Here is a 26,155-nt window from a genome sequence, read left to right as displayed (position 1 = left end):
CACCCAGCTGTCCAGTGCACGTTAGACTATACATTTTTCGTGGTGGTTCAAATTACTATTTCGTGGGAACGAATTAATATTTCGTGGCCACAAATTACCTATTCCGTGGGAACGAATTACTATTTCATGGGAACTAATTAATATTTCGTGGCCACAAATTAGTTCTTTGTGGGAACGAATTGCTATTTTGCCACAAATTAGTACTTTGTGGGAACGAATTGCTATTTTGTGGCCACAACTTATTATTTTTTTTCCCCATGACATATCGGGGGCTCCGTAGTGTGGCACTTACAAAGACCAGAATAAATCCTTATGAATAAAGGTAGTGAAAATGCCCTAAAAACAGCTTAGGGTTCTAAGGGTTAAACAGCAACCTTTTTGCAAAGTCTGTGGCATTGTTCCAAAAAATCAAAAAATCTAAAGCCATTTGATCCTCAAGTCTGGGTTCTTGGGCAAAATGCATTGTTCAAGTTCTATTTGTGCATAGCGCACAAGCCCGTTGACATTCAGCCATCCTTGCATAGGCCTACGAAAACTGTCACAGAGCTAAACGAATTTTGTGGGCATGGTCTCAACTGGGCGAGTTAATGAATAGTAATGAGCTCTATCAATTCCACGTCAAACTGAAGAGCTTTTGCAATTGGCCTAATTTGTCCGCTCATTTCTATTCTGTGGCTAGAGCTGACAGAGGAGGTAGCTGGTAATTTTCACATTCACGACATAGCACAAACACATATGGACCTAACTTATTAAAAAAAATACAAGTAAAAACGGTTTTGTGTGGCAGGGCACCTTTAAAAAATGACATCTCTCACTCCAGCCCGCCGCCTCAGGTCCGTCAATGCCAACACGCTCAAGACCATCAGGACTATACTCCAGACCTGGGGCGACAGGGCCTTCTTAGCTGCTGCCTCCTACCTCTGAAACGGGCCCTCAGAACTCACCCCTTCCATCTTGCTTTTTCCTGTTAAAAGACTTTCCCAGCTTTTCCTTTTCTTTCCCCATTGCCCACCTCTCTAGCTTTGTCCTCTGCTTTGTCATAGGACTTGTGTGTTTTCTTTTCCCTGTTTATGTAACCCTGTCGTCTATGTACCTTGTCTGTTTGTTGTACCTATGTATAAAACTGTAAAGTGCCTTTGAATGTCTAGAAGCGCTAAAAAAATAAATGTATTATTATTATTAAGTGTTCTAAGGCTTGAGACCAGGAAACATTTCTACAGTTCGTGGTGAACTTAATAAGTCAAGTATTCACTGTAATGAAAAACTACATGTTAAGATCTGCAAAATCACAAGAAGTAGTATTTCTGTTTATCTTACCTGAGTACTTGTTCCAGTCAGTCATAGAATACCGTCCTGCACCATCCCAAGCATGTAATTTGTCTCCGCTTCGGGACATGGCAAAACGGTCCCAAGGTCCAGGCCTTTTACCAAAAAAATTATGAATTATTTTTGTGCAAACTATATCTTAACTTAGACAAACTGTTGAAAAGTGTGAATCAAATAAATAGACATTACAATGTGTTTATCTAAAACTACCAAGCTAACTTAACCATCAGCCAACATAGCTACTCCAAGCACAGGCCTACAAAGGCTGGAGGGAATGAAAAGTGTGTTCTCTCCTTCACGTGACATGCACACCTTGCCAACTAACCAAGAATGTTTTGAGAACCACATTGTGCCAGGACAAGAAAATTCTGCTCAAGTCGGCCTATATGCATGTGGCAAAAACACGCAAGATACAGTTTGAATAGCTGACCCATTTATTAATGTCAGAAATGTAAATTGAAGTCAAATGTGTTCCTGAAAATACAAACATCTCAACATAAACTCTGGCAATTTGCCTGAGAGTCAAATCCTGATCTATGAAGAAAAAGAGCCTCATTTTAGAACCTTATTCTAGACTATAGTAGTTAGTGTGGGCATCTGTGGCCTACTGGTTAGGGAATCGGACTTGTGACCGAAGGGTGGCTTGTTCAATCCCTGACTGGTAGGAAAAATGTGGGCGGGGTGAGTGATTAAAACAGCTCTCCAACATCCACGGATGAGGTGCCCTTGAGCAAGGCACCTAACCCCCAACTGCTCCCCAGGCGCCAGGATTAAGGGCTGCCCACTGCTCCGGATGTGTAGGCCACTCACCAGGACAAAGGGGTTGAACCAAACATGAAACAGGCTTTGTTACATAAAGTTTTACCTTATGCTTTCACAGTCACTGCTACCCTCTTCTTGTGATTTGTCCAAGTCTAGAACTCCTTTGACTGTTGGTGCTTTAATCCGAACTCCAGATCTGCTAGAAAGACAAGAAATTTAAATTAACCAGTGATAATAATGGGATGACACTGTGCAAAGTTTAAAAAGGAGAAAAAGGCTGCACTTTGCATACATTTTATTGCACAGATGCGTTTCGGCGTAGTGCCTTCTTCAGTGTGCAAAGTGCAGCCTTTTTATCCTATCTGATAATTTATAAGTTTGGCCCAGCGCTCTCAGAAACAGAAGGAAAAAAAAACAGAAAAAAAAAGAGACTGAGTGAAGGCTGCTCCAACTATACTATTCAATGTTTGTAACATCTTCTCACCTGGCTACAGCCAAGCTCACTTTGCACAGGTCCTCCATTCCAAGCTGGGGCTCCATTTCCATGACCTCAGCCTTAGACTTTTTAGTGCTGGCACGATCAGATATGGAGGACACCCTTTTCATGCGCACTTGGGTACGTGGTCGTGATGCTTCTGATGGAGGGGTGGATGCTGGCTCGGGTTCAATGAGGACACAAGGTGTAGGAAGGACAGAGCTCAGAGTCTGAGCCTTGCCCACAGGTAAGGTGTCCTTTATGGAGGAGACACTCTGTGCTTGATTAACAGTCCGACATGGGTCATAATAGCTGGCCATTGCCTGATTGATTATAGCTTGCGCACTGTCCACAGAGTTTGTAGAATCTGAAGAGGTCTTTGCTTTCACAAGAGGCAGGTTCCCTTTGCTGTCTTGTTTGCTTTCAGACTTGCTTTTTCTTGATAACAAGGATTCTCTCTTCTTTCTAGGTTTTTTCGGTGCAGCTACAGCAGAAATGGATTTCTTCTGAGACTTTCTGACATCCAGGTCTACCCCATTACTGCTACAACCTAATAATTGAGTGATGGCGACTGAACTTTGAACAGGGGTCATCATTTTAGGAACATGAGTTGACACAGGAACTACTGGGGCAGTGGCAGACATACTTCCTGCAGCTGCCAATGTTGCTGAAAATGCATTACTCTGAAGAAGGCTTGCAATTTGAGTGACGCAACTGTATGAGGGAGAATTAGGACTTGGTAGCTGAAAGGTATTGCTTTCAGGATTTTTGACAAAGATCTGACCAAGACGATTGACAAGCAGTACATGTGGAGTAGGATCAACATTTGGCCCACCGACCTCCTTCACCGTCAGAATGGCATGACCAGGTAAAGCTTGATTTAATACCTGCTGTTGAGGCTCTATTGCTGATCGTGGGGTTGAAAAGTTTATAGAAATGGTACGACCCAAAGTTGCTTCCTTCTGAACTCGACTGGAGTTATATCCATTTAAGACAAGAGGGGCAGAGCCCGGTTGTAGAACGGAGAACATAGAGTGGCACGGAGTTGATACCTGAGAGGTTATGGAAGATGATGATGCAATGAAGCCAAGCGTGGTAGAACTCAGAGTTTGTGAATTAGTGGAATAAACGGGACTACATGGCCTTAAGGACAGTGTAGTAGCAGAAGTCGGAAATGGTTTTAACTCTTGTTGTAATGAACCTTCTGTGGATGTATGCATCACACCTCCAATTGGAGCAGATGGAGCTGATAGATTACACTCTACTGGGGTCTTTAGTTTAGCCCTAAAAGTTTCCAAAGCAGGCAAAGCTGGCTTTTCTTGACTATAATCTGTAGTGCTCAAAGGGAGGCTGGGAGGAGAGACCGGCTTACACATAGTAATGAAAGTCTGGTCAACCGGATGGTTCTGTAATCTATGCACTGAAGAATCTATTGGAGTGACAGAGCATGGCTGAATTATATCAGTTGCATCTTTACCATCACTCAGATAATTTGGGAGGGGACTGTCTGATGCCCCTGACATTTGAGGTGTATAAACAGTGTAACCATTCACAGATGATACAAAGTGTCCATTATTTGGATCTAAATACATTTGTTTGTCAGAATCTGAAAAGTCTACTGAAACACTCTCTTGGACTGGGACTAACTCGGTAAAACAAGTACTAGGGGAAGATGGCTCACACTTATCTAAGATCAGTGGTGTTTCTACAGACAGGTCTAAACTTGGAACCTGGAACAGGAGGGCATTTTGATCCTGCAGATCAAAGTTCAGAGATTCCTCCACTGTGGAATTCTGTGGCAAGGGCTGACAGGAGTTGACACTGTCTTGATGCGATGACATTATGCATGACTGAACGCTCGCATAATTTAAGGTAGGACTAGTCAAAGATGGCCTTGGGTTCACCTGTAAGCTTTTACTTGTTTCCAAAACGGAAACTGATCCAGCAACAATGGACTCCTCTTGACTTTGTCCACCAGTGGGATCACTAACAATGACATTCTGTGACAAGGCCTTGGCCGAGGAGACCGGCTGAGTGTTTGAGACTGGGATTTCCAATTGTATACTCAGACCATTACTGGTCTTAACTGCTTGGGGTAAAACATCATCTGAGTGCACAGGATTTTGGATTTGACCAGAGCATTTCAGATTTTGAATGTCTATATTGGTCATGCAGGTATCACTTTCTGTCCCATCATCCACACCATCAAGCTGAGGTATTGGCCTGAGGGATGGAGATAATGGTGCCTGGGTGTCTCTTTGTGTGTGTTGAGTAATAACGGTACGGGTAAAGTCAAAATAGTTCTCCATCTCCTCATCAGATGAGACATTACCCCAGTTCTCCCTTGAGGCAGCAGAAGTGCAAGACATTGTTTGTTCCTTATCCTTATCTTCATCCAAATCTCTGTCCCAGAAATCGTCTTGGTTCATCTCCCCTTCCACATCAATCTGAGCACTACAGTTCATAGCCACACCTTCATTTATTAAAGCCTCATCAATCTCAAGCTCTGCTTTCAATTCTGAGCTAACAGACAGATCTGCATCCACATGTATGTAGGCAAATTCCTGACGATGGTCCACATGACCAGCCCTCTGTGTACTTTTTGTCTCATGCAGTGAAGAACCATTCTCAGCTGAGCCACTTCCAAATGACAATGTGAAAGTGTGTGGTATTTCTATAGAGTCAGAGTGATCAGGCTGACAAGGCAGTCTTGTTCTTGGGGAATAGTGCATGGTAGAAGAAAGGGATGTTGAGGGACTATCCATGACACCTGGCCATTGCGACTGGGGAAGTGATCCAGAGGTAGAGTGAGGAAGCTTTGCTGGGATACGAGTGGCGAAAGCATTTCGACCGACAGGGCAAATGTTTGAGGTCATCAGGTTTTCAGCAGCACCAAGGGGTACTAATGAAGATGTAGACTGCAAGGATTTTGGGTGCATAGAACCCCCAGCTCGGAGACAAAACGATCCAGAGGTAGATCCCGAGGGGGGAGCTGTTATGTGACGAGAGCTTGCAGTTTGGTAATGAGGGCTGTGGTGTCTTGGCCGTGATTCATCGAAGTCACTTGTAGTCAATATATGATGAGGTTTTGATATCGCTGCACCTAGAAAGAGCAACAGCAACAAAATAATTTTAAATGAATCTTGGAATATTGTTAAAAGGTTTTCCATTGTGGATGGACACAGTTAACAAAATCAACAACAACAAAATGTCTAAGCCATTTTATATTTTGCCGAATATTTTGCAATATGTACCTGGAGATGGCAATGGTCTGGACATTCCTCCAGCAGGCCGTCTGATTTGGGGGACTTTGTGTCGACTACCCAGAGCTGGTGTAGCAAATGGGGATAGTTTGGGGTTGTTTTCATTTTGAGAATTGGACCGGGCGACATCAATCCTTTGTGCTTCAAAACAAAACAAGAAATACATTTGAATATTACTTAACTGAACACTCATGTTGGTCCGACAAAGATTACCTTCCTGCTAGCGGTGGAAGAGAACACAAAATCCATGGCTTCACAGGTGATTTTAGTTCAACACAAACAACATTAATAACACAAAATGTAGTTAATTTCATTCTATAAGCGGTATGTTTGAGTTTTTGGCCACAATACGGAGTCATGTCTCAGTGTCTCATGTCTATGAGTCAACCTATTCAGATTGTTATACCCCTTTCTTTGGTCACAGACAATTATAACGGTTGGTGGTTAACTTGGTTACAGTTGATTCTGCTGTTGCTTCTCGGTTGTTAACTATTTACTATGGCTGTTATAGTGACCATCCAGAGGAGCATTGATATGGGATGGTGTGAAAAAGGACACCTCTCCTTTCCCCCTAACTATGTTCCTGTGTGACGATGTGGGGTTTGGCACCCCCACATCGCACAGTAGTTAACAGTACAATGGCAATGTCAAGATATATATTTGGATTTAATGATTGTGCTTTAGTGTATAAACAAGGTTTTTCTGCCTGTCTGGCATGGTGCTCATTCAGAGTGGGGGTGGTAATTGGCCAGCAGTAGGGGTGGGCGATATATATATCGTCTGCGATAATATCGTGATTGTTGTTTTAACGATGTGCAAATTGACATTATTGAGTATTTAAATTACTTATGGGGAAAAACACTCGAAATCACGCACGGAAGACTCATACATTCCCAGGAGGTAGGCTATGCGGGAGAAGTGCAGCAGAGCAAGTGTCACGTGATCACTAGTGGGTCACATGGTCACAACGTTGTCCCACGCAGCCTAATGTTTATTTTGTGCAGCGAGTAGCCTACTTGGGATTTTATGCGGCTACTTCTGTTGAAGTGGCATTGATGAGACAGTCACGTTTTTTCCTACGGTATTATATGGAGAGAAAACATTAGCCTTTGAGTATTTTAATAGTCAGTTGTAAACAAATAACTATTCTCATGTAACTCTTTTGTAAATGGACTGAAGTTTGCTCTAAATATCTACGTTTACCGATTATGCTAACCATTAGCATCTCTATGGGATTTCTCAGATACATTAGCCATAAGCTAACGCATTAGTTTCTATTCTGTAACTTGGAATGCTAGCCTACGTGATTGCTCTAAAACAAAACATAGAAGGAAATAACTGAGATGTAAGCTACTCTGTTGGTCTGCTCTTAGTTTTACAGTGAATCCTATGTAAAGGTTTGAAAGGAATTTCAGCTTCAGACTTTCTCTTGGGAAACTGTTAGGCCTATTCAGCTTCTCTAATGTAGCTGGCTAGACCATGTCATTGCCACACACACAAGTATGGGCAGAATTGGAAATGTGTCATAGAGTGACAATGCATTGGTTGATTAAGTTAAAAAGTCACAGGTTAGGTTATTGGTTATTATTGTAGGCCTAATGATGCTATTCATAAATAATGAGCTGTAAAGTAACTCAGACTTTAACAAAAACAATTTTTTAAAGGATATCGACTAATTATCGTTATCGTCAAAATCACAAAAAATATCGAGATATTATTTTTTTGTCCATATCGCCCACCCCTAGCCAGCAGGTAGATTGTTAATAGGACCTGGTCAGGTTAATATCTGACTTTGATCAGGGGAAGGAGCTACAGTGGGCATCGCTCTGCCTGCCGCCCCTTCTGAAAAAGCTCGATTTACCTCGATTGAGGCTACTTGGGTATGGCTTAAGGCTTGACTTCACGGTGGTAACGGAAATCGAAATTTGCTGTCTACATTATTGTCAGTGTTGGGTTAACGCAACTACGCAAATCAAAACAGTGGTGTGATAATTGAGCCTGTAGAGAAATAACTGTTCAGAATTAATCTGTAGGCTTCTGCGACGTTTTTAACAGGCTACGCTATAGAGGCTTAGACAACTATGACCCACGTTTTGGTTTCGTAAATTAATTTGCCCTACTTCTTGACTGCAATGTAGTCAATTGACTGCTTGACATGTCATTTTTATTTTTCTGTACAATAAACAAATACATCTGCTTTATGCCGCAGAATTACATTCATATTTGGAACTTACATAGTCCAATGCATCGTTACACTACGTTAGTGTTTCCCAAAACCATAGTAGCAACGAACGTTCGCAACCACTATCGTAAAGTTGTGTAGTTACAACTACACCTCTCGACCTGTGGTAGAATGCTAGTAGAAGCATAGTTCCAGGGATCTTCATGTCAAAGACGTCACTGACGCCAGTTATTTGTTTGCAAATTAATAATTATAAATATATTTAGGTTTCTAATTGATATTTACACTTCTAACCACCATACATCCATATTTTAAAATGCCCAAGGCAGAAAATACATAAATTAAAAGTCAATTTGCAGCCATGTGCACGTAAGTAAAAGTCACACACCTGCAGATAATAATAAGGTGGTGCGCACTTTTGGACGAGTCAGCTAAGAATATGTAGCCTTTGATTTTCATGGATTTTTCAAGCCAAGAAGGCTGATTCTGATTTTGATAATATGATCTGCACAAAAGATAAACTTAGGTAAACAACGATGTCAATATTGTTGTCAAAATCTTAACCCAGATTCGAACTGTTGGACAGGGGACTGGTAACTGCTGTGCAACGGCGGCTGTCATCTGCCGGCCTTAACGCAATGCGCCACAGAAGTATGTGCAGGTGCCCGTTCACGTGCTAGTAAACGTCATTAACCACCTTAGTCCATACTACAGAAGTTTGGAAATTATCATGGTCCAAACTTACAGTACTATGTAAGTATGACAGTTTTGGGAAACAGTCGTAACTTACATGTTGGTTAGTTGAACGATGCATCCTGTTAGCAAAAAGCTAACCTCCATAGTTGTACGGGAAACACTCCCCAGATCAGCTTGTAGGCCATTAGCAATCTGTTTATTTATTTTATGAAGCCTACACAGTAGATCACATGCCACATTCTCACTTTCAATAGACAGATGCAATAGCCATTGGTCAAGTATTGAGTATAAAGCAATCAAGATAGTACCCTATACAAAAAGTACTTCATACCATCATAAAAATTCGTTAAAACGAATAGCATTTTGCAACTTGACAAAACACTGGATTAAATATCGTAGGCACAGGAGAAAACTTGTACATCCATTGGCCCGTGGGGAGATCACATGCCAGTTGCCTCTCCCTTCAGTGCTATGACTCGTTTGGCTGTGAGCTTGTTTCGCCAAAAAAAAAAAAAACTATTGCAGATATCAATGCGTCTTTGTTCATGGGTTTGGCCTCACAGCAGAGGCTTAGACAACTATGACCCACGTTTTGGTTTCGTAATTTGCCCTACTTATTGACTGCAATGTAGTCAATTGACTGCTTGACAGGTTATTTTTATTTTTCTGTACAATAAACAAATACATCTGCTTTATGCCGCAGAATTACGCACTTGGCCAGCCCACAGAACGGGCACATTTTGGAGAGAATAGAGAATGTACGCACGCAAGAACCTGTAGGCTATTTGTGGCTGGTTACCAGCAAACAATGTTTAATGCTTTAACTCAAGACGTCAAACATTTTCTAAACAATACAAACAGAAAGGATGCAGCAGGCAGCAAATGTAGAAGAGTCATTTCCAGTGGAAGAACAAAATGCTGAATGAAGCCCAAAGATATGAAGGCATATCTGGCAAGTTGTTATTTTTTGAAGACGTAAATGGTTGGGCTATAGGCCTAGTTTGCAAGAAGGAGACATAAAGCGTGAGCATGCCACACTATCCACAGCTGTGGTGTGTGTGTGTGGGGGGGGGGGGAGTAGGAGGATTACCGTTAGTGCAGGATTTATATAAAATTCTTCAACAGAAGGCCTGCCGCGAATGCAGGCTTGCCCAAAAAAGGCCTGTGGTTTGCGCAGCCTACAGTAAGTAGGTCTTAGTGAGTTAGGAGTCCTCTAGACTTCTTTTTCAGCTGTGGAAAGTTGCGTTCGTTGGGGGCAGGGCCGGATTAACAATTCATAGACCCTTGGGAACAAATGTCTTAACACCTATTAACACCTTCCACCTAACCCCGGTGAGTGGGGGTCGCTATAATGCGTGTGAAATAGCACCATTGAGTAGCCTATGCGAAATAGCCTTAAAATCGTTCCGGTGTAGTGTGCCTTCTGGTTTCTCCACCTACTGGTTTCCTTGCGCGTGCATGCGCTGCAGCAGTTGTCAGACATTCACAAACAAGTTGTTTTAGGCGGTTTGAAGTCGCTTTTCATACGCCATGAGCGCTTGGCTACATTACAGCCACTCGGACAAAAGACATGTAAAAAATATATGTTTTGAAAACTTTTATTTAATATAAAATTAAACTGGATTCGATCCCGCAAAAGCAACACACACGTGACTCTCTCCATCCTGATTCCCTACTCTTTGAGCCAACTAATATGTTACGCGAATCAATTAACTATTGTAGGCTACCATTAATTAATAACGTAGGCAACACCCAGGTAACATGTTGTCCAGGCTATCTGAAACAAGGGGTTGCCTCTCATCTACAACAACTGGTTACCTTGGGCTGCTACAGTCGTCAGTGCACTGTGCACAGCAGGCCTATGCTACTCTTTGTGGTTGATCAACTAAAAATAAAAGATGTATTTGGTGATGACGTTATTGTAGGCCTAGTAGACCTAAATTCTGAGAAATTAAATGGTACGAGAAACGATCTACATAGCGCACCAGACCGCGATGTCTTCAAGGGTTGAATGAAGGGAGTTCGCAAAAATTAGTGTATTTTTCAAGTCAATAAACATTTTTAATTTTCGAATGTCTTTGTCAGGGAACATCTGACTTTTAAAAACCATAGGCCTGGTAGTCGCTCAGACAAGGAGTTATAAGATAAAGGCAATACCATTTCTGTCACCTAATGCAGTTCAGTGAATTAGCAACATAACATCAGAAGGCAACAATCATAAAGCACAGTGCGCGCGCGCGCGCTCTCTCCCCTGCGCATAAAGCTATCTGCGTGTTGTAGGCTAGATTTGCGTGAGTTCTTTCTATCTGCTTTACTTTTGTAAGTTGCGACCACCTAGGCTATGTTATAGACGTTCTATGAGGTACCAGTGTTTAGCTGTGTCACAAAACAATAAGCTTTGTCAGACTACTTTTAAAATGATATTCAAGGCTATATACATTTTAAACATTCGGGGCTGAAGACCCGACAAAGCCTTGCGTTAATTCTTCAGGTGGGAAGTGTCAGGAATTTTCATACGAGAGACGCCCTCATTGGTGGTTAGTAGGCTATATGAAGTAGGGAATTGACAGCAACATATCCAATCACATTATGAGAGATGCTGAATTTAACATCAACTGCGATGTTTGATTTTAAATTAATACAAATTTAGCCGGGACTGTAAGCTGGCAAATGTGGGTGCTCGATGTTTTCAGTGGGTGCCCGAGAGACGGAGCACCCACGGTATTGGCGCCTATGACAAGCGTATCTCGCGGTTGCATCCATTACAAACAAACTTGCAATGTGAACATCTGGGATTGGGGAGAGCACTAAATGCTCTTCTGAATAAGCACGAAGTCAAGCCTTTAAATGAAAAACACTCTTTAATAATGAAAGAAATAAACGTTAATGAAGTAAACTTGTGACCATCAAAAATAGTTTATCGCCTGTAACTCCGTGATAACAGGACGTAACAGGAAGGCATATTTCTGGCTATTAAATTATGTCTAAACCAGCCTGCTAAAGTCTGTAGTGAAGTCTGTGTAGGGTTTTCCAGCTCCATTTCTTTTTACGAGACACCCTGCTCACTTGAGACCTCTGCCGGTTGTTGCAGCGTCACTGGAAAAATACAAGTTAAAGTCGCGTGATCCCGCGCGCGGACCGCGAGGGAAGCTGGCCAAGTCGAAGCACTGCCCACTGTAAGAGCAATTAGTACAGGGCTTTAGGAGGACAGGGGGCGTCTCCAAAAGAGAGAGGGCTGAAGGAAGAGGGGGCTGAGAGTGTCTCTCTCTGCTCTCAGGTGGTAGAACATTTCTGTGGCAAAAAGTCGACATGTGAATACATTGTGCCAATCATGTGGTGTGCTGTGACTACTCGGCGGCAAAAAAGTCGACATGCTGGAGCAAGGTTGGGGTTGTGAAGCCTTGCGCACACGCATTTCTGCCGAAATAGATGCCAGATAAGTGCCCAAAAACGTTACAATACAGGTGCCGAGTGGAGGGACTTAAAATGACTTTGACCAAATGATATTGTTTTTTCCCGCCTGACATCTCAGCGCGGATCTCAGATCTCTGACATTCACTTTTTTATTTTTGCTTCACTGCTTCAAAAGCTCTAAAACAGCACTTAAAGGCAGGCTACACCAGGCACGTAACTGAAGTTTGTGAGCGTATTCTGCAACAATTAGTGTCCACTATAATCAATAGAACTGGCTACACCAGACTTGATAGCGATATGCTAGCCTGGGTGCCAGCCGAACTTAGCCCCGCCCACAACATTTGAGGTCGGGAAGTTCGGTCTGGCATTGCTCCGTTGTGGAGCAATTATGCTCGAACCAGAGCTGTTCGGACCAATCAAATAGGGCTTTACGATGATGGACAGGTGAGCAACAGTGTTATTTGAGCAGGCTTAAGTTGATTTTGTTTGCAACAAAAACGCTGTAGCTAAGACCCCATATGGATAAATGCATATTATTTCAATGAGGTTTTATCACTGAAAATGATTATTTCTGAAAACTTTGGCCAAAGTTGAGATGTGGGAAAAATCATGGTTTCATCTTCATCAAAGGAAAACAGTGTGTTGCATTGTGACATGTTGTTCCCTTGTTCGTTTGAAATCTCTGATTGACCACCTGCTCAAGGGATTTGCGACAGCCTTCTCCAGCTGTTTATAACATTAATAACGTTTGTAGCATATCGGTGTTCAACAGAATCATTTTTAAAAACGGGGAAAGTTTTCAGTTTAGCCTACCCTGCTACGTATCTCTTAGATTTCGCTAACGACGTAGGAGAAATTGATGGCACAATAACTTTTACAAAAGACCAGAAAACAATGTTAAAGCATTTGTGGAGAAGAAGGATGGTTTGTGTGTTCTTCCTACATCTCACGGTAAGCTGTTTCGTTGCTCTGATTGGTTAGGTCTATCCAATTGAGTGCAGAGGCTTCCCCCCCCGTATCGGTTGAAACACGCCCCATAATTACATCCCAATGGAACAGTATCAGACTCATATTCTGACTAGAATTTGAGTATGACAACGTCAGGCTAGCGATATGCACCTTTAAAACTTAAAATTTATGAATAGGTACAAGTGATTTAAAGGAGAATTCTGTCCTTTCCATACTGTCCGTCAGGGGGAAAAAAACGAGTTGCTGCAGCCAACAGCTAAAGTAGCCAGACAGATACAGTGCTACACTCTGGGGGTATGTTCATGCTCGAGAAACAGATATCTATATGAAAATCTCCCTTAACACCATATAAGAAACATTACAACTTCCTATAGCCTTGGCTTTGGCACTTTGTTCTACAGCTAAAACCTAACAATTTAGATTTACAGGGTTGGCCATATAAATAAATATTTCTCAATGAATGAATATTGCATGACACATATCCATTCTATGCCTGAAGTAGTTAAGTAGCCTACTTGTACAAAACAATAATTCATTGGACCTTTGTGGGCTAATGTAAATAAGTATGTATTTTCAGTGGATGTTCACCTGAATTTGGACAGGGACTATGGGCTATTGTGCAGTTGTCTCCCTGATCTAGACACTCCTCCACAGGTTTCTCTTGCATCGGTGGTCTGACTTCCCAAATTCTGCATTTGTACTTGCAGCGACGAAGAGGATTTTTGGTGCTCCAGTACCAGCGAGAGCATCTAGGTCAAAACAATGAAATGGAAATAAGAATAACAAAGGAGAAATGATAACTCTAGAAATCTATTAGTTCAGTTAGATGACAAAGTTACTAGCAATCAGCTACTTACTCATAACCCACAGGAAACAGCTTTCCTTGCTTAGATGAGAGTCCAGTCAGCTTACCAAGTTTGCCTATGTGCAAAGAACCTGAACATGAAAGAGCTAGTTAGTACCATGATCCTTAAACTGTAAAATGACACTATAAAGCAGAAACTTCATTGGTGCCACTCCAACAGCAAAAGAAACATACCTATCATTATGTTTACAGACTCAGGTTCCACTCCAGTGAGAAATTTTCTGCGTAGACTAATGCCCTCAAAGTCAACATAAACCCGCCGAAGAACTTCAAAACCCTGCCCTGTGATCATCTGTAGAGTAACAATGTGAATGACAGGAAACACACAATACGGTTACAAACAGAGGCATTTTGCATAGTATGAAATATACAGTATGAAAAGCTAAACGGCTCAGTGTGTACCTTCCCACTGATGAGATCACGGTGCTTGTGACAAAAAACTCTTTTATCATCTTGAAAAACGCAGTTCCTGGTGCGGGCACACATGAAGTGGTAGTTGCTCTGACAAGACGTCAAACAGCAGCCTACTGTTGCTCCTGTCTTATTGCAACGCTCACATCGCTGGGTACGGCATTGTGTCGGGGAGGACAGAAAGAGGCAAAGAACAGATAAACAATGCATTGTTGTTTTAAGGTAGGTTTTTAGGAGGAGGTAATAAGGATGAATTAACAGACACAGGGTAGTAAAATAAACTTACCATAAGTCTTCCTCTGGCTACAGCACTATGGACATGCATCAAGGAGCCATTATCCTCTTCAAATACCTCCGCTGACCACATAGAGCAGTTTACATGGGCCCATTCATTCTGTCCAAGGTAGAGTAACCTTCCTGCCTCCTAAAGCAATTGTGGATATAAAAGAGGAAAGTTTGAGGTACAATAAAAAAGTTACAGGGCAACTCATTCATTCACATACAGTGGGTCCCAGTTAAGAATTGACACTTCATTCACCATCAAGGTGATTTACGCAGCTGGGTGAAATGTAACTACAACTGCAGCCGCTTGGGGGCAGCATAGTCCGCTGTGACGTTCCACGGTCGAACCGGACGGAGCATTCGACAGCAAGGGCTGTGATTGGCCGAGTTTTCAGTGCGTTTCTCTGTGTTTTTAGCAGCCCCTGCAACATGCTAGTCCACTGTAGCCTATAAGCTTTGTACATAATGTTAAACATAGTTTTGGATTCAATGGCAAGATGTCTTGATTGTACAGTGCCTGTCTCTCAGTAATGTTTTAAAATGAGAGCTTCGTCAGCTGGCAGTAGGCTACTTTGTCGGTAGTCATGAGAAGTTCGCTTGCTAACAGAACATAAATATGCTGCCCAGAAACCTTGTGAATAGTTCTGATTTGTTTTACTACACTAACAATGTTAAATATAGCCTTTGCCTACAGCATCTCCTTAACAGTAATGTTAACAAAATGACAGCATTCATATGACAAAGGAAAACGAATTCGGTCACTCAAGACTGTGCCACAGCAACCAGTGTAGGCTACAGTCCTACCCATAGGCCTACTCGAAGCAGATAGCGTTGTCTGACGGTCGAGTGGGTTAATGCGCGTATTTCCAGAACAGGTCTGCAAATTTCAGGCAGTTCTGAGTTTGAATCTAGGCAGGAGCAGAGCCATTAAGGCCTAGGCCTATTGTTATCATTTTTTGCAAGGTGTTGCTCCTGGCAATACTTGTTTATAAGACGTTTGGTGATTAGTTGATAGCTGTTTTTGGGACATGTTAAACGTTCTTTATAATGAGCGCATACGGGGAGTAAAACGACTGTTACGCGCTGTTACAACTGTAGGCTACAATGATTGCAATACAAAAATATGCGCGTGTTAGTTTAGTTAGTTTTGTGATGTTTTGCACTTTTGCCTCATGTGTTTTCAGGTTTGAGGGCTTTTTTGGCAAGATTGACCTTGGTTAGACTCTGCATTTGTTATTTCTCTATATGGAAAATAAAGTCAATTTTCGACACACGTCTGTTATTAGTTCAATAACAAGTGTTCCTTGTTAAAACATGTGACTAGTGAAACTCAAATGATTTTAGAAATATTTAGCCAAAGCCAAAAAGTGTTAGAGAGAAGGAGAGACGCCGGTGCAGCTCAGATGTCTTCTTAATTTTCTTTATTCTTTAGTAAAAGGTGCAGAACATTATTAAACTTTGACTAACGTTTCGATGTTTGTTAGTCAAAAACATCGACACATCGAAACGTTAGTCAAAGTTTAATAATGTTCTGCACCTTTTACTAAAGAATAAAGAAAATTAAGAAGACATCTGAGCTGCACCGGCGTCTCTCCTTCTCTCTAAAATATCTGTCTTGGCCTGGTTGCACCGGATTGTCGCCAAACGACAGAAGCGCGGAGAACCCTGTAGGCCTACAGGCTATAATCAATTAGGGACTGTTCGTTATTTATTTAAGGGGCTACCGGGGGAGTTTTGGGAGCGTTAATCAAAAAAGACGTGAACCTCCCTCGCCAGCAAGAAATTTGCCCCTCCAAAGTGATTGAGAAAAAACGCATGACCCTCCCCAGTCCCAACAATTTATTGATGCCTTCTGTAGGCTACTGGGTCAATTTGGGAGCTTGCATACGACACCTTCCTTGAAATGCCTTAAAAAGGCTGTCGTTTGCACAATTTCACAAATAATCACTGGGACCGAAACAAACCTGTCAACTTTTCCCAGGTTTATCGCGTATTTTAACTTTTTCCTCGCTGTCTTAGGAGGAGCTGCAGGCCCGTCGCAAGGGGGTGCGAGGCCCTGTGCGAACTTGACAGATGCATGAACTTAAGTGCATGAAATCATGTGATAGCTTACTTTACACATAGCCAAGGCTGCCGTCGGTGCATTTTAGTAGCCTAGTCTAATAAGCTACACCAGCTTGTCTTTAAGAGGGGAAATTGTATAGCCTATAACATTAGCTGAGTCACATATTTGGCCATATGGTGTTTATCATAGGCTACATCACGAAACCAAATAGTGTAACAAAGGCGAACACTTTAACAGGGGAAATTAATTGGGCATGAATCATTGTGCTGAACGGTATTTGTCAATGAGCAGAAAAACACACGGCATTCAAACTGTTGATAAGATGTGCACTATGGAAACTGGTCTGTAGGCTAACATTGGACAAATAAATGACACTGACTCGCCATATCCTGACTCTGAAAAAACATTGTCTTGCTTTGCCGCAAACTCAGCAATGAAATCATAGGCCAGTTTGCAGGTAGCATAACGTCTTTTTCAATTCATAGAATGGAGAGCCCAGTCTCTCCTGTGACATTGAGGTGCGCAAATAGTTTTTAATAGCCTGTTCAACTTCGAAAAGTTTCACTCGATGCCAGTCACTGATCACAATTTCAAATTTCGGGATGCTTCGTTCAATCTTTTTAAGTTTGTGAAGTTTTAAGTGCAGTAGGCCCCTATCTGCCCCCTTTGGAATTATATCTCAAGCCTATTATAATGTCCAGTGCGTCATGTCCTGGGATTCGGACGTTCTCAAAAAGAAAAGAAAAAACACTTTTTTTATAGATGGTTATGAAGAGCAATATGAGTCTGAACTCCGTGTCATTCAGACTCAACCCTCTTGTTGCTTTGATATCTTTTTCGTTGTCGTTTGAACGTCGGCAAACAGGCATGTTGCGGTTGCAATTTAAATGAAATGTCTACAGTAGGCCTACAACATGCAACATGCTTGTTAGGCTGGGCTACTGTCTTGTACAGGTAAATGTTCAACAATTGCTGGTGTGCAGGCTATAATTAATTAGCTAAATCATTTGTCCAGCTGTTTAAAAAAAATTGTGCTACATTCAAACGCAAAAGGTGCTTTGATATCTTTTTCGTTTGAACGTCGGCAAGCAGGCATGCTGCGGTTGCAATGAATGAGGGTAATTGGTTTTATCTGCAGATTTGTTTTTTGCATTATTTTGAATACGACTCGCTCCAGTCTCAACAGCACGTCTACTTTTTCCACACGCATCTAAGTTCTAACACACATCCCCTCTCGCTTTCTCTCTTTCCATCCCTGCGCACGGGGCTTTCTTAAAGGAGCTGCACCATTTTACAACAATTGCATCTACATTTTCATATTAGAATGTTTTGTCTGTTTAAGTGTAAGCTTAAACTACCGTGATCAATTTAAGTTCCCGTGCCCCCGCTGAAAGTTTCATGCGCTTATCGTTACACTACCACATCTATAAGTAACCGTGACAAGTAGGGTATAAGATATATAAACTCACGCTATTATATTATCATATATGTTTGGTAATGGCTCACTGCGTCATGGAAGCAGTTAAGTCAAGTCGCATCAAAAATAGTAGTGACAGAACTCCCAAGTGACACCTTGTGGTTGTTTGTGTCAACTGCAGTTTGTGCAATTTCTGCTGAGAAAATGGGGTGCGTGATTCATGAAGGAACCCGTCCAAACTTAACTGGGACCCACTGTATAGCACCGTGCAGAAGTTAAGTGCTCCAATAAGCTCACTGTAAGTAACTCTCGACTTTCACTAATGGTGATATACCAAAAGCTTAGCACTCTACCACTAACAGAAAGCCCAGTGAACTATGTGTTAAATTATATAATAAGGAAATATTGACTGCAGTAACTTGATTGTCTGTCGACTGCTGAGAATCAATTGTGATGTATAATGTGATCAGAAAAAGTAGACTTATTAATAAAGTCGGTCACGTGTGTTATTACCAGTGTTGGGAACGTTACTTTAAAAAAGTAATTAGTTATAGTTACTCACTACTTGTTCCAAAGTGTAACTGAGTTAGTAACTGAATTACTCTATGATAAGAGTAACTCGTTACCAGGGAAAGTAACTATTTGCGTTACTGTTAAAAAAAAAAAGTTGCTATTTGTCAAAGAATTTGGATTTTTTTAGCCGTTTTGAGCAGCCAGTTGAAATGAGTAGAACAGACAGATGTTTATAGGCTACATAACTTTCGATATGTATTAGATAGATAGATGCTTTATTGAATTCAAGATATCGCACATCGACAGACCTACGGTTGACTTTGACAGCCTGTGTGTCATTGGTTTTTGTTGTGAGGCAGAAAGATTTAGCTTTTGCTGCTTGGAGGACTTTGCTCAGAGTCCTTCTTTGCTAGTGGATGGCGAGCTATCATCTGTGGTGGAGGTATCGGTGTTTTTGGCCACTAGCTTTAGATGCGTGTGTGAGATGCTTCATTAAATTAGAGTTGCTTACGTCGACAGTCTTCGCTCCTGGACATAATGTACACAACCTTTGACCACAATGAATTTGAAGTAGTGCTTATATCTCCACCTTGAAAATGCCAACTTTTCATCGGATTGCTCCAGACCTCTGCTGTTTTGTCAAATCTCTATTTTAGCTGTTGCGTGTGTGTGTGTGTGTGGCGCGTGTGCTGGCAAGTGTGTAAAAACACTGGCTCTGATTGGCTACCATGAAACATGACTCTGCCTTAGCCAATCATAATCGCTTACATCGTTATTAACCCACCTCCTCACTAGCTGTGAGCCAGGGGTGCGTTCGGATTACACAGTTTATTCAATCAATGCATAGTAATGCACCTCATTTAACGTCCAGTAACGTTAACAGCGTTGTAACAACGGGAAAAGTAATTAGTTAGATTACCCCGTTACTGAAAAAATAACGTTGTTACCTAATGCCGCTCTTTTAAACGGCGTTATTCCAAACATTATAACTTATAACTGTTTGTAGGTCTAGCAGAACAAAAACATTTTGGATAGGCTAGACATAATGGCTAATGCAGTACCAGGAAGGGTGGTAGGAGCACCAAAATGCATCATGATCATTAAGTGAATTTCTGGTTGACATACATTTGTGTAGCGAGGTATGTAATAGATGTTATAGAGTTGAAAGGAATCTAACCAGTTGATCTTTTAGTCCAAGTGAATGTTCATACCAAATTTGAAGAATGTGCCTCAAGGCATTCTTGAGATATTGCGTTCATGAGAAAGCGACATACATGTGGTCAAAGAGATCATGAACTTAGTCCTAAAAAAATGTATCCTTTAATCTGAAGAGTCCAAGTAAACATCCTTACTAAAGTTGGCATTCTTGAGAAATCACGTTCACAAGGATGGGACTTTGATGGTCACAGTGACCTTTAACTTTGACCACCAAAATCTAATCAGTTAATCTTTGAATGCAATTGAACATTCATACCAAATTTGAAGCAGGTGCAAATTGAGGCGTTCTTGAGATATTGCATTCGCAAGATCGGGGCAGGTGTACGTACAACCTGAAAACATAATGGCACTCATTTGCCGAAATGAACGCACGAGGCATAGGACAGGCGTACGCTCATTGCCACACTTAAATGCATGGCAGAGCAGTGGCTACTCTCAAATCTAACGTCAAATCCCAACTTGTGTGCACAAGCTTTTGAGCTGGCAGTCTTACAGTGCATCATAATAAATGCACTTTGAAGTTGCTGATACTTACATTTGATTTTGAGTCACCATATTTCTGACAAAGGGAACACTGTCGCTCATCCTCTTGAGACCAGCCTGTATCCATGTCGACTTTAGACAGCCTCTCTTTCATACCTGCATTCATGCACCCAAACAAATTTCAAAATTATGTTCTAAATAATTGTATAAAACCTAGTACGTCGGTTTCATTCACACGTTATTGGAGTGATATTACTTGTTACTGGATATTATAACAACAAAAACAATACATTTTGTTTTTTTTCAACTTTGATAATGTCTGTCTGCAAGAGTTAAGTTTCAGTTTTACTACTGGGCTGAAACTGCCATACAATTGGCCTGAATTAATGGACCACATCTTCCCAACATACACATGCTTGCTTGCACATTTTCCCTGAGTAAATGCCAATTCTAATCTCATTCTCACTTACCATGAAATACATGATTTTACTGGCAATATGCTATGCTGGTGTTCAATCTAAACAGGAGCTGATGCCATTCTGCCCATTTTTGAGCTAGCAACAATGTCAGCAATCTCCCATCACAGTGCAAATGGGAAGTGGAAGCCCACAGATGTATAATGCATTGCAGGGAAGGGGGAGACATCCATTTTCACACACTACATTCATACATGAGAAAGCCTTTGGCCATTTGATTCCACATTATTTCTTTTAGGATTGGTTTAGTTGGAAATCACACAGTTCACACTCTTGCACTGAGCTTTGAAAGCTAAGACTCAAGTTCTGACTTAAAACCAAGTGTCAATCCTAATTCTTTTATATTTGAGTGAAGCATTTCACTACAATAATCACAACATTTTAATTCACCACCTGAAAAATGGCTTGGTCTCTCAGGTAATGTCTTAACATGGTTTCAAACTTACATTGCAGAGAGAAAAAATGTAGTCAAGGGGATCATAATATGTCAGTGAACACAATTGACCATTTGGTGCACCTCAATAAAGCAGTCTTGGTCCCCCCCCCCCTATATACGCTGGCATTAGGTAATATTAACCAATATATTTTCAATTTCAACAGCTATGCAGATGAAGCACAATTTCTGAGCAAGGAATGCTGAGTGAGAATGGCATCCACACATTTAAATATCATATGCAAAATAGATTGCAACCACAAATCCTTAACTAAATTATTGTCAAGTACAATTCAATAGTATTTACCTTTTGACTTCAGCCTGGCAGCTCTGAAGATTTTTCTGTTAATTTTATTGTTGATGTTATGTGTGAGCGGGGTGAGGTTGGATGCCTCCTCCATGTTTACAGCAAGCAGACAGTTGCTCCTGTCCAGGATTGTCTGGTCTTTTCTCTTCCGCTGTTCGTCCCATTCACACCATTGAGCATACATATGCTCAGTAGTTGGAGGCATTACTGCATGTGAAAGTATGCCACTAGGAGACAGAATGGTGGGCAGTTAGTAAAAGGGTAGAAGGAGATGGGTCACATATCACAGGTACTTCAATTTGTTCTCACACAAAGCTTTTACTGAATACTTTATCACTTAGCTTATCAATCTTACCATTTGATTCTGTGCTGTATACACCAAAAATAGAACCAGAGTACTGAATCAGAGAACCAAAATATACACTTGTATTTATGATGAGATCAAAACAGACAACACAAATTCTTAAAGATTTCTTTTACCTTTAACACTGAATATCAGCGTAAACCAGCGTGGTGCCTTAGCAAAGACCAATGGTGATATATATGAAACCATCATTCTATCTGCGATGAGATTAAGGACTTTTTTTTTTTTTTTTTTTTACCGTATGCCGCCAAAGATTTTTTATTTTACACCATCACTTGTGCTGTATCAACAAATTGTCTTTAGCTGCTACTATTTTGAGCCTTTGATGCACCCTTTCTTGTCCTTAAACTGTCACAAACACTTCCTAGTAGGCTTGTGCTTCAAGCTGAATTAAATGCAGAGAAGGTGGTAGTGGAATAATAATAAGAAGCCTACGAATAACATGCACTGTAATTATGTTTTCTTTTGACCAGAGACAGTGGTTGAAAACTTGCATGTATGCGCAGTCAGTGCGCAACGGAGCATAAATACATTTAAAATATCATCCAGTTCTCCAAGCTGGGAACAAAAGATCCAGTTGCAGGTGGGGAGTCTTGCATTTGCATTATTGCGTGATTAGCATAAAATGGTCTGAACTGACAATATTGTTTATTGTTACGAAAATCTTTAAATTAGCATTAAGTTGATCAGTCTCACAAGAGCAAATTCCTGAATGGACTGGATCATGCAATATTTGGAAAATTCTGTGCACTTGAAGAGTGAAATTTATCTGGAGGTATTTGGTGACCTTCTTTGAAATTCCCATATACTTCACAATAGAAATAAGCACATCAAACCTTTTGGACAGAACCTTATAACTTTGCTTAGTGCAGTGTATTCATGTCTTACCACTCTGGAATATTCTTCTATACTGATCTAGCCTATTGTCATCCCTATTCTGCTGCAGGGGTGTGGGATTGAGGGCCTGTGAGATGGGAATTCACTCCTGCTTTCAACAAAGAGACATGGATGATTGAGTAAACTGAAGAGGAAAACCTCTTAAACACTTTTTCTCAAAGAACCCTAATCTGGTAGCTGCACTACTTCCACGAGTGCCAAAGTCACAATATCCTACTACAGATTAACTTGCAAAAATGTATTTCTGAATTCTATCTTTTATTCATCATGTATCATGGTAGCTCAGGGTATATGGTAAAAGCATAGGTTTTACAAGAATTAACTTACGGGGGAAGATGTTTGGTACGAGTTTCCCAAACCTTAGGGTCCTGGCTGTTGAACCAAGTGAAAACCTCCTCCATCAGCTGAAAGAACCATTACGAGAGTTTTACATTCCCTGAAATACTTATTTTTTTGTGAAAAGTTGCGCCGGCTGACTTGACCTCTGGCACAAAGGTGACCTACAAGTTCATTTGTGTTCTCTCTATAAACAACTGTAGATTATTTATTACCACAACCCTAAAGGTTAAAAGTTCACGTACCATGAACTGTTGACACATAACTTATCCTATATATTTCCCCAATTAAATCAGATAGGGAATATAAAATGTCAACAGTTAACACAACAAACTTTAAACCTTTTCCCAAAATGTTGGATTTAAACGTGCAGTTATCGATCGTACGTTTCCAGCCCATAACCTTTAAGTGATTGATGGGCATTCTTCATTCATTCCAAATCTAGTCATTAACTGTTACTCTCATCACCACATGCTATATTTGAGATATTCAAAACAGGTAATGATAGCAAAGTTTATAACATTTCCCCTGTCAACCATGGATATGGTAAGATCATCTGCAATTCATGCATTAAAGATAAAAATAAAGAAATGTGGGGAAACTGAGCTAATGATATGAAGAAAAAAATATATTGACCTTTAAATAATAAGAACGGGCCAAAGCTGTGGGTCTCTGATCTTCTGGCATAGATTCTTCTTCCTCTAACTGCTTGCAAATCACTTCCACAACATCCTCATGGAAGGATTTCTGGAGGGAAAAAAAGTTACAATTTCAATTTAATTTCACTTATAGAGCGCCAAAACATTACACATGAGCCACCTGAGGTATATGTAAAGCCACCTGAGGTATATGTTACGATGACAATCCATGTCACTTCAATATGGATTTGCTATGTGAGCATGTGCCAAGATACATTTATGACCAATTTCTTTTGTTTTGAAGTCTATGAAGCCCATTTACAACCCTATAATTAGGAGGGGGATTAAAGCGGTCCAATTTAGCAGATATCTGGCGCCCCCTGGCATCCAAATGAATAATTTATTTGCCTTGCAGCCAATGACAACTCAAATCAGGCTCCAGCTTCTATCTGAATCTTAAAACTGCAATGTATGCCCCAGAGCCCGTTTACTGGAGCGATACACTCATAGAGATACATATTGAGCCGTACATGATTGAGCCAGAATCGGAGGAAGAACCACTCCCTCAAAGACTGGAATTTGTAATTATTGTTCATTTGTGTGTTTTCTCTATTGTCATAATCATAGCACTTCAGCCTAGATACAAAGTTAGCACAACCATACCTCTTTAGATGCTCACTAACAGTATAAACTCTCACGAAAAAAGAGTGCGGCTTCAAACTTCAATTTGTGCTTTACACCCTCTTTCAGCGCCAGTTTAATTTGCTACTGCATTGCTGTGTATGCTATCTGATTAGTTTGTACCTCCTGAGCAAGGCATAGAAAAAGAGAGTTTCGTCTAAAGAAATGGAGTGGGAATATGAGACTGTGTGTGCTCTTATACAATTGCTATATATGTGATGTTACCTCAAAATACGGATTTACATGTATATGCATGTTACCTCAAATATTTTTTTTTTTTATGTCCACCACACAACGGGTTTTGTATGTTTATTTGCTTAGCTTCGCTTTCAAAGCTAGCATTCTAGCGGGTATCCCATTCACTGCCTATGAGTTGATACCAAGCTAAACTTACTGGGACTTCCTATAGCTGCGCGGCATGATATAACGTTAGTGGGCTGGTGTGGCGCCTGTTTTACAGTGGTTATTTCAAGTTGTTTTATTTTATTTTATATGAAGCAGGTGACAATGGGATTTGAGGCTCACTGTATGTATGCCGTTATTTAACTATGCCACACCATTTTAAATTCCATGACTGCTTTAAACATTCTTGAAATGTCATTATTTACAGTGCATGAAAATGCACTGTACTGTTCTTCCTAGGCTTCTTATTATTATTCCGCTTACCACTTTTTCCGCACGCAATTTCTCTTGAACAGTTTAACTTAGAAACTTCATTCAAACTTTGTAACGTAGGTCTTCAAACAGATCGGGTTGCTATGTCTTTTCAACTTTGAAACTTTTATACTTTTTAAACTATTAAAGAAAACTTTTTAAAAATCCCCATAAACTTAACATTGCCGATTATGACATCATAATACGGCCATTAAGCAATTAGAATCCTATGGCCGGCCACCTGCAGGCTTTAAGCATACAATCTGGGTCAATTAAGACTACACATCCTATTCAACTGTTTCCTCTGCCCAAAATTGTTTCAAAATAAAAGTCCTCACTACAATAATCCACTGTTAAACAATGTAACCCATTAAACTACTGAACTTTTTACATTCAACTTTTAAACGGTCTACTTTTAAACTATCATTAAACTATCTATCTATTAAACTAGCGGTCTATCAACAACGTTTAAACTATCTACATTCAACTTTTAAACTATATACATTCAACTTTTAAACAGTCTACTTTTAAACTATTATTAAACTATCTATTAAACTAGCTGTCTATCAACAACTTTTAACTTGTCATCAACTGTCAACACTTGTCATCAACTATGACTCCTACCCACTCTAGCTAGTTAGCATGTTAGCATTGCTAACATTTTTAGCAAAACTGATAAAAATGATTAGCTAGGTTAGCTAAGTCATATGGTTAACATACTTAGCATGTTAGCATTGTTAGCATGTTAGTTAGCATAGTTAGCATAACTACTAAAAATGATTAGCTAAGTTAGCTAAGTCACATGGTTAACATAGTTAACATGTTAGCATTGCTAGCATGTTTAGCAAAACTGCTAGAAAACGTTAGCTAAGTAGCATGGTTAGCATGTTAGCATTACTAGCACTGCTATAAAACATTAGCTAAGTAGCATGGTTAGCATAGTTAAAAATCTTAGCATAACTGCTAGCAAACATTAGAGCCATTCCAACTTTCAGTCATCGTCAAATATCGACCTATACACAGCCATT

General features: G+C 40.6%; 1 protein-coding gene across 1 annotated transcript in view; it reads right to left on the bottom strand.

Moving 5' to 3' along the window:
• The window catches only part of kmt2bb (lysine (K)-specific methyltransferase 2Bb), a 111,700-nt gene that overhangs the window by 11,373 nt on the left and 74,172 nt on the right, over positions 1–26,155 (bottom strand). Inside the window, exons 19-31 of the mRNA XM_042107347.1 lie at positions 23,791–23,901; positions 23,146–23,222; positions 21,558–21,784; positions 20,394–20,497; positions 14,650–14,787; positions 14,355–14,513; positions 14,127–14,244; positions 13,945–14,023; positions 13,676–13,836; positions 5,818–5,967; positions 2,573–5,666; positions 2,192–2,287; positions 1,318–1,421 (exon numbers count right to left, since the gene is read on the bottom strand). Of these exons, the coding sequence (XP_041963281.1) occupies positions 1,318–1,421; positions 2,192–2,287; positions 2,573–5,666; positions 5,818–5,967; positions 13,676–13,836; positions 13,945–14,023; positions 14,127–14,244; positions 14,355–14,513; positions 14,650–14,787; positions 20,394–20,497; positions 21,558–21,784; positions 23,146–23,222; positions 23,791–23,901 (4,618 nt within the window). The remainder of the gene's footprint in view (positions 1–1,317; positions 1,422–2,191; positions 2,288–2,572; positions 5,667–5,817; positions 5,968–13,675; positions 13,837–13,944; positions 14,024–14,126; positions 14,245–14,354; positions 14,514–14,649; positions 14,788–20,393; positions 20,498–21,557; positions 21,785–23,145; positions 23,223–23,790; positions 23,902–26,155) is intronic.

This window comes from Alosa sapidissima, chromosome 10 (genome assembly GCF_018492685.1).
Source record: "Alosa sapidissima isolate fAloSap1 chromosome 10, fAloSap1.pri, whole genome shotgun sequence".
Classification (NCBI taxonomy): domain Eukaryota; kingdom Metazoa; phylum Chordata; class Actinopteri; order Clupeiformes; family Clupeidae; genus Alosa; species Alosa sapidissima.
Note: the sequence above shows the minus strand (reverse complement) of the source record. Positions and strands in the feature narration are given on the sequence as shown.